The sequence below is a fragment of the Dendropsophus ebraccatus genome, chromosome 6, assembly GCF_027789765.1.
Source record: "Dendropsophus ebraccatus isolate aDenEbr1 chromosome 6, aDenEbr1.pat, whole genome shotgun sequence".
Lineage (NCBI taxonomy): Eukaryota > Metazoa > Chordata > Amphibia > Anura > Hylidae > Dendropsophus > Dendropsophus ebraccatus.
In genome coordinates, this window is record NC_091459.1 from 59,495,534 (window position 1) to 59,505,155 (window position 9,622).

At 39.6% G+C, this 9,622-nt stretch overlaps 1 protein-coding gene across 5 annotated transcripts in view; it reads left to right on the forward strand.

Moving 5' to 3' along the window:
- The window catches only part of HIVEP2 (HIVEP zinc finger 2), a 213,123-nt gene extending 204,541 nt beyond the window's left edge, over positions 1 to 8,582 (forward strand). For all 5 annotated transcript variants that reach the window (XM_069975045.1, XM_069975046.1, XM_069975047.1 and 2 more), the window contains one exon: positions 6,613 to 8,582. In XM_069975045.1, coding sequence (XP_069831146.1) covers positions 6,613 to 7,410 — 798 coding nt within the window. In that variant the 3' untranslated portion in view covers positions 7,411 to 8,582. The remainder of the gene's footprint in view (positions 1 to 6,612) is intronic.
- Positions 8,583 to 9,622: the final 1,040 nt, after the last annotated feature.

The window sequence follows — 9,622 nt, forward strand, 5'->3', positions numbered from 1 at the left end:
CTGCTCGAGGTTCTGAATGAATCCTTTAGGGGTGGGATGCTACCACAGACAATGAGAGAAGCCCATATAGTGCTAATTAAAAAGAAGGGGAAGGATCCCACTGAGATTGCATCCTACCGTCCTATATCCCTCCTGAATACGGACGTTAAGATATTTGCTAAAATCCTTGCCTTGAGATTAAAAGCTGTTGTAACTACACTTGTAGGGGAGGAGCAAGGTGGCTTTATGCCAAACAAAACGGTCCATGACAACATCCATAAGGTATTTTCTGCTATTCAGGCGGACTGTCCTGGGCCCCGCTCCATCCTGTCTCTTGATGCTACTAAAGCGTTTGACAGGGTGGAGTGGGGCTTTTTATGGTCAGTAATGGAAAAGATGAGTCTGGGTGGATGCTTTTTGGAATCGGTTAAACTTTTGTATCTAAGTCCGTCAGCGAGATTAGTTATTAATGGTTCTCTTTCACGTTCTTTTGATCTATCTAGAGGAACTCGTCAGGGGTGTCCTCTTTCCCCGTTATTGTTTGCAGTTTATATGGAGCCTTTGGCAGAGTGGGCGAGACGTCACTCGGAATTTCAAGGCTTTGGCCTATTGGGTACCGCTAACAAAATTCTATTGTATGCGGATGATATTTTGTTGTTTATTAGAGAACCAGTGAAGGTCTTGCTGGGTGTTGTCTCTGCACTCGAGAAATATGGTGTTTTTTCAGGACTGGAGATAAATTAGGGTAAATCTTATGTTTTCCCTCTGGATGAAGAAATTACCTCTCCTCTGGGGAAAGTTAGGATCCTGAAATTATCTGATTCACTGGAATATTTAGGGGTTCAGATAACAAGAGATCCGGGGAAATTTGCTTTATCTAATTTAACATCTTTTGAACGTAACCTGGAGAAACGTATTAAGGTATGGACGAAGTTGCCAATCGCTATTGTGGAAAGAGCCGCAATTATAAAGTTAGTGGTACTGCCTCAGATTCTTTTTCTTTTTGGTGCTGCTCCAATTTGGATCAGCAATGCATGGATCTGCCGGATAGAGGTGAAACTTGGTGGCCTTATCTGGGGCAGGAAAAGGGTTAAATTGAAATATTCTGCCTTTGCCACTCCAGGTAGTAGGGGGGGGGGGGGGGGGGGGGGCTTCAACATGCTGAATCTCCGACTTTATTTTGTTGCGAGTTATTTTGCACGTATCCTTAAAGGGGAAAGTAACGAGGTTTTTGCACATTTATTCTTTTTGAGTAAACATGATAACTGGTTTGAGCTCCTAGAATCAGGGAATCTGTTGGAAGGGAGATTTAAACGTTTTTCATTTTGTACACTTATTATGAAGGTATGGGTATATATTAAGGATAAATGTGGGATTGTGGGTAGTACACAATTCACTCCGCTTTGGAATGATTCCTTTTTGCAGCAATTCTTGGAGATATCTAGCAGACATTTTTGGATTAAGAAGGGGGTCACGAGGGTGGGTCAGATTTGTGTAAACGGTTCGCTTATAAAGTTTGATAGACTTAGGGAGACTTATGGTCTGGAAACGAATCACTGGTTTTATTATAAACAATTAGAGTTTGCAAAAATCCACACTGGAGAGGAGCATAGGTTTACAATCTTAAGTTCAGCACTGTTTAATAGATTGGTCGTCGATTCGGCATGTAAGAAGTCCCTTTCATATGTCTATAAGTCCCTGGTTTTGGCGGCTCCGTGCAAGACTACGGATAGATGCTGGTCCAGATGGAGCAACTACCTGGGAGAGATAGAAGAAGATAGTCGGGAGCGTATTCTTGGGAACCTAAATAGGGTTTCACTGAGTGAAGCTCATAAATTTATCCAGTTTAAGATCTTGCATGGCGCTTATTATTCCCCTAAACAGTTGGTGAAAAGGGGTTTCTCAGGAAAATCTTTGTGCCCGAAATGTGAGCAGGAGGATGCTGACTTAATCCACATGCTGTGGTCGTGCGGGAGTATCCGTAGTTACTGGGGAGAGGTATGCGGAATATTAAACCATAGGTTGAGCTATAGTGTTCCCAGAGATCCGCTAACTCTGATCCTTGGCAAATCTTGTAGGGTCAAAAAATATGATATACCTGAGATTTTTAAATTTCTATGTTCTTTCTATGCCCACAAGTGATGACGTATAAGTAGTCTCCACATAATATTCATGAGCTAAGTAGTCCTCTTTTTGCAATAACATGCACAGTTTGTAGGCTTACAACGAGGAGATACAAAGGATTAGAAAGACGCAAATTACAGATTTGGAATCAGCATCCTTTATCCTACTTACAGATGACTTTAGTTTAGGGTTTTGAGGAGTGGGGGTTGGAGTTGAAAGAGTCCCTTTAAGACAAATACTACCTGTGTATCACCTATAGAGCTTCAGATACAGACATAAAACAGCCATATATACTAGCCATATATTAAAGGGGTAGTGCGGCGCTAAACATTTATTCACAAAATAACACACATTACAAAGTTATACAACTTTGTAATGTGTGTTATGTATGTGAATGGCCCCCTTCCCCGAGTTTCCCCCCACCCACGCTAGACCAAGAAGTGTGGTGCATTATACTTACCGCATCCGTATCGACCCCCGTACGCCATCTTGTGACAATGACGTCGTCTTCGGGAGCATAACTGTGCTCAGCCAATCGCGGCTGAGCAGCTGATGACGCGGCAGAGGGGGGTCGGCTTGAGGGACGGATGGAGCGGTTCAGCCAGCCTCCCGAAGACGACGTCATTGTAACATGATGGCGGACGGGGGTCGACACGAATGCGGTAAGTATAATGCACCAACACTTCCGGGCCATTCACATACATAACACACATTACAAAGTTGTATAACTTTGCAATGTGTGTTATTTTGTGAATAAATGTTTAGCGCCGCACTACCCCTTTAAGTCAACAACAAGGATTTCGCCTTAAGTTTAATCTTCTTTTCCCATTCATAGAGGGAAAATGTTTAGTTCTGACTCCCACTCCTTAGCTGTATCTCTGTAATAGCAATTCCGATAATATAAATCTCTAAGACTACCCAAACGGACAGAGCAGTGGGCAGGCCTAGGCGGCGGATCATGTTGCTGCTGCGCTCTTTTTCCAGCTATATCTCCGGCGGTGACCCAAAATGATCAATAAGGTTTGAGGACATTTCAGAAGTTACTTTTCATGACAATGCAGAAATTTTTTAATGTTTAAATCAACATTATACATATGGCCACTAGGTGTCTCCCTTCACTTCACATGTGTACAGTCTACATTCAGTAGCAGAGAATCCTGGGGGGGCTCACATTGTATGGTCAGCTCTGCTGTCACACAGCACCAAAATATCTGTAACCACACAGTGACATTATACTGACTGAATTGTTACATAACAAAGAGCATTGTCCCCTGGAAAGCTGCATAGCTGATAATATAATCAGTAAAAGTTTACTTCCTGTGTTTGTGAGGAAATATGTACCACAGTTCGACTGTATGTATAACAAGGATTTTAACACAGAAAACTTACATAGAAAAATTACAAACCTGCTTGCGATCACAACTCCTGTTGATTTCTTTTAAATGACACATGATAGTTAGGATACCCTGTTATAGATATTGCCTGCATTCCAGGACTATCAACATATGCCTTGCATTGTTATGATAGCTGTAGCCTGAATTGGTGGCTGAACAGTGACACATTTGTAAAACAGCAACATTTTTATTTACATTTTTTGAGTAATATTTTTCATTCCAACATGGTCTCTTTTGATCCATACTAAAAGGAGTTTTATTTTTGCTCTCCTTTATATAATATTGGCCTGTCTTTTTGAAGCACCTGAATTTGGTCTGTATATAATTGGTCAAAGGGGTACTAACTCTCCTTAAGGAGAGTTCGTCATAAAGACGTGTGGAGACTACAGACCATTACTTAGAATTCTGGAAAGAAAGTATATGCACAATAGCTCTCACATCTCTTAAGCAAAGAGATGTCCCTTCATGTCAAGTCTCACTCTATCTAGGAGTCTTAGAAAATTTACTGGGAATTTTATGCCAAGCCAAACAATCTTTTCAAAAGGAAAGATTTTTCATCTTCAGACAGCTGTTTTGGGGGTTGTTGCTCATATTCAGTATAGAGCAGGGTGTTGGCTGGCTAGTAAGATATCAATCGATGTGGGTCAAAGGGGTACTTATTCTGGGAAGAAAGGATATGCAAAATAGCTCTCACATGAATGATAGCAAAAACTATTGTTTTTCTAACAAGTTGTTGTCTAGAGAGTTGTAAGCCATTACTCAGTGTGGATTTCACAATCCAACATTGCCTACCTATGCAGCTACTTTTGTGATAGTTTACCCTTATTCCTCTGTGGGACATATTCTTGTATGTTTTAGAATATAGTGTTCTAATGAGGTTTAATATATGCATGAACTATGTAGAGCCTTACATTCCTTAACTTTAAAGGCCATGCAAGCACGCAAACGAGTGCTGATCAGCGCTTGCAGAGCCCTTACATGGCCCAACAAATTAAATGCCCGGACTGCACAAACGATCCCTGTATCATTCATGTGGCCATAGAAATTGACAGCACAGATATGCATATATCCGTGCTGTCGATTCTAGATCACACAAGCAGTGCATACTTACCTAGTGCGTTACTGTGTTATCTGGCATCCTGCTCTCTGAAGATACTGCCGGCAGCTGTAGAGCAGAATGGAAGAATTAGAGAGCCAGATGCCAGATCATACAGTAGCCTGCTAGATATGTATGCACTATTTATGTGATCTTTAAACTCCTCATCAGTTTTTTCTGTCCATAAATCAGGATCCCAATTTATGGACAGAAAAAGGACCTATTGATTTTAATGTGGTCATCCACACTTTAAAAACTGCTCCATTTTTGGCCATGGATTTGTTCAGAAAAGAGTAGGACCTGCACTTATACAGTCCATTTTTGAGGAATGGAAGCTTCAACAGAAACTCAACCAGGCTCCCATTTACTATTTATTACCCTCCTATCCTGCAAAACAGATGTATCACTGATGCCATATGGATGATTTGTCTAGGACATCACTGATCCTGATTTCTGAGGTCCCAGAAGAAAAACTGATGTGCGAATGAGGGCTAAGTGTAAGGAAATAGAAGAATGCAGTGACAGCTTATCAGTTTCCCTAGTCTTTTGAAACATGAAGCCCTGCAATGGTATTTTATGGGGGCACTCATTCTAAAATGGGCAACCCCTGTAACGCAGGAATCTAATCCCTCACTATGTAGCCCTACATATTGGTAAGTATAGGCTGTCTCCAACACAAACACAACATGCACCCATGCCCCTAATGTATACTTTTGAGAAGACCTGTGGGAGGAAGTAGAGTGCTGGGAAACAGAACAGGTAGGACCTTTTCTGCTCCCTGGATAACCCCTTTGATGTCTGCAGCATATAATGGTTTAGATTTTTTTTTTAATTTCATGTATTTGACACGTATGAGAAAAGTTCAGAAGTCCATCCAATATAAATCTAACCTAAGATAACATTAACTCATACAGGATAGATTTGAAGCTGCTTATGTTAGGGTCTTTTTACCAGTCTTTGGCTGTCTGAGGTGCCAGAATTAATCGAGTGGCTGTGCTGCATGAACGATCCCTGTATTGTTTGTGGAGCATTTTAAATACATTGCTGTGGGCCACAGGAAGATGTGTGGGCGGTAAACAATGATTTTTAGTGCTGCTGAAAAGATGCGATCGGCTTTCAAACTGGCGTTTTTCCACTCCTCGGTTGATTATTGACACTTTTACACAGGGCGATTATAATTTCTAGCATTACATAAAAGGGCCCTTAGTTACATTGATATCTGCAGCTTCAAATCAGCAACATATCTACTGCAAATCCTTTATATGTGAATGGACCTTAAAGGAAGCATTTTCTGAATTTGTGTAGCCCCATAGTGTCTCTGTCTCAGCTTCTCTAGAAAACATCATCATGACTAGTGTTGAGCGGACTTGCCAAACGGTTTGGGTTTAGCAACGTTCTCAGCATCTGACTCCCAGCGCCTGGAGAAGTTTGATGCAGCCCTAGGGAGGCCTGGAAAACATGGATACAGCCGTAGGCCATAGGCTGTATCTATTTTTTCCAGGACTCCCTAGGTCTGCATCCAACTGCCGGGAGTCAAATGCTGAGTATTTGGGTTCAAAGAACATTGCTGAACTTGAGAAATTTGGCAAGTCCGCTCAACACTATCCATGACCCCTCAAAAATGTCACAGGATGTTCAGACTTGTGGATAAATAAAAAAATTTACTGCATTTAAAGATGTACAGTACATAATTTAAAGGGAAGAGATCCTTGCAGAAGACATCCAAAGATGTTGAAGGCAGAATCACTTTAATAAGAGGATTGCCTCTGCTCTTCTGGTTTGTGAAACTTAAAATCTTTTTTGCTGTTTTGTTTTGGAATTGCCGTTTAGATTATCACAGTTCTCGAATAATTATATACCATGTTAAACTGCCACAAATAGATAAATTATTATTAGTAAATCATATTAATTGCAGTAAATTCCATTTTATTTCCATATGTTTTAATCTTTAAATGACAGCATATAAAAGTTTTTCTAACTACCTCTTTAACCAATTGTTTTTCATTATTTCTACTGCAGAGTTTACGAAAGAACTGGCCGCAGTTCCCATATGTAGGTTCTTACCCAGAAGATGTTTCTGGACACCAAAGCCATGGCCCAGCCCCTGTTGGCCACAAAGACTATGTTTTCAGTCACTTGCCATTGCACTCACAGCAGCAAATACGAGCACCTTTACCTATGATCCCCATTGGTGGGATTCAGATTATTAATTCTAATTCTGCAATCCAGTCCAGTCCTCACTCCTTATCAACTTTGCACCTAAGCAGCTCAGATGACAAAACTATCCCATCATCGGAGTCATGTAACCCATTGCACCTTGAGAAACATTCTTCTTCGGATTTTCCTCTTGGAGACCCTATACACGGATCTGCCCCAACGCTCTTACCTTCACCAGGGCAAAGCCCATCAGATGAAAGCTCCAAGCCTGCTGAGAGGGAGCAAGAGGAAAATATACGTACTTGCACAAAAGCCATTGCTTGCCTGAGGATTGCTACAGAGGAAGGTCTATCGCTGAAGCGGGACCAGCTGTCGCATCCTCCTGAGCCCAATCAAAAGACATTAGAAAGTGCACAGTTTGGCATTAGGCACTTTAGTGGGCATGAGGCAAGCATGCCACTTGCATGCGCCTCACCCACCCATGTTGACTTGCACGGAGAAAAAGACAGTTTTGGTACATCACAGTCTACATTAGCTCATTCCAAATTCTATAGTAAGAGTATGGACATGACAAAGTTAGGATTTCATGGCAGGAATGAAGAGCCATCGAGCACACTGGAAGGGAAGGACTCTGTTGGCGAGTCTAGTAACTTGCATTGATTTGAATGAGCATGTAGACTATAAGATAAAAAAAAACCTAAAAAAAACTCTTTTCTTGTAGAAAACACATTCATAGCATGTCTGATGTACTTAAATATTTGTTCTTGAAAGTACTTTTATTATATGAGAAACAGATAAATATAAATATATAGACATGTATATATATATATATATATACAAATAAGTCATCATGAGCCTGACCAAAACGAAACTTTAAACTCTTGTAATGGGTCTGGTACTTTTAATTGTACAGATGTTTGTGCCTTTTTCTTTACTTTGCTTATATTCTTATAAGCATTTTTAGCAGTACCCTGTATATATTTTAGAATTTGTGTATCTGCTTTGTAATAAATGTAATTTCATTCTTTTTTGGACACTTTGGGCCTACATGTAAAAAGTAAAAAATAGCATCAATATATATGTGAGGTTGCACTAAAACATATTTTTATATGATTGAAACTCGACAGCTTTTATGTACAGCTCCAATCCTGTAATACTAATATTTATTTACTTTGTTTCATAAATTGTACATTTTTTTCTTAATGTCGTGAATTGCTTTTTTCTATGTGAAGCATGGGGATTACTGTTGCGTAAATAGAACAAAAAATGTATAGTGTAAGCGAGATATTTAACTGAAATATCATCTAATATGCACTTATGCATTGGATAAACAACAAAAAACTATGGATATCAGTCAGTTCTTTACTCTTGTAATTTTTTGTCCCTTGTTTGCTGAATTGACTATAACTTAAGTGCAGATTGTGATTTTAAAATTATAGTAATGTAAAGCATTAAAAGTACAAACACGTGCTTATCGTGAGGTTTTATTTCTCCAAAAGCTGTATGACACCGTTATGAATATATCACAAGTATATGGTCTTATGTGAACATTTTGCTTGGTATACTCCAATAATACATATGGGAAACATTCCACCCCATGTATATGTACAAGTGCATCACTGGTACAGTTAAATGTAACTCTCAGTTGGACACGTCACCAAATTGATTTACTGGAGTGTCTTTAAAAAAAAGGTGACAAAGCACATCTGACTATGTGGAAATGGGTTATTGTGCTATTTAGTGGATTATAATTCTGTGAAACTGAGTTTGTAATACAGATCATTAAGGAGTGTTCTTTAAAAAAGAAATAAATATACAGTTACATGCAGAAACTGTGTGGAACATTTATCATGCATATTGTCTATGTATATATAGTGTATGTAGGCTGTGAAGTAGTAAAAGCAAACATAGAGATGATAGTTGAGGTCTTGGCTTCCCACACATTATTAACCCATAGTTTAAGGGGCATTCACACGCTCCTTAGATCATGGATGCAACAGAGTATGAAACCGTGGACCAGCATCAGGAACTCCCGGCGTCATGTATCATTATGATGCCAGGAGCTCTGAACTTACTCACTTCTTACCACTACTTTAGTGACATTGTATAAGCACTTTAGAAATTACAGGCATTTTACATAATAATTCCATTCTCACAAGTTCAAGAGTAATTGGGCAAACCAACAAAAAAGATAATTTTTCATACCTGGGTACAAATACTTTGTAGTCAATGACTGCCTGAAGTCTGGGAAGCATAGACAACACCAAATACTGAGTGTCCTGCTGGCGTGCTTTGCTGGCCACTACTGGAGCCACCTTCAATTGAACAAAACATAGTGTGAACCCAGCCTTAGGCTGGGTTCACACTACGTATATTTCAATCAGTATTGTGGTCCTCATATTGCAACCAAAACCAGGAGTGGATTGAAAACACAGAATGGCTCTGTTCACACAATGTTGAAATTGAGTGGATGACCGCCATATAACGGCAAATATTTGCTGTTATTTTAAAACAACGGCTGTTGTATTGAAATAATGGCCGTTATTTACTGTTAAATGGCGGCCATCCACTCAATTTCAACATTGTGTGGACAGATCCTTTCTGTGTTTTAAATCCACTCTTGGTTTTGGTTGCAATATGAGGACCACAATACTGACTGAAATTTACGTAGTGTGAACATAGCCTTAGACTGAATGAAGAACGCTGTAAAATAAATACATAAAAAAACAGGACATGGTTTTAACACCTTCCAAAAAATGTACTTAAAAATGTCACCAAAGTGTCAACACAACTTGCAAAAATTAAGCCCTCCAACAGTTCCATGGGTGATACAATAAAAACATTATGGTCAGCAAAATATGGCTACACAAAC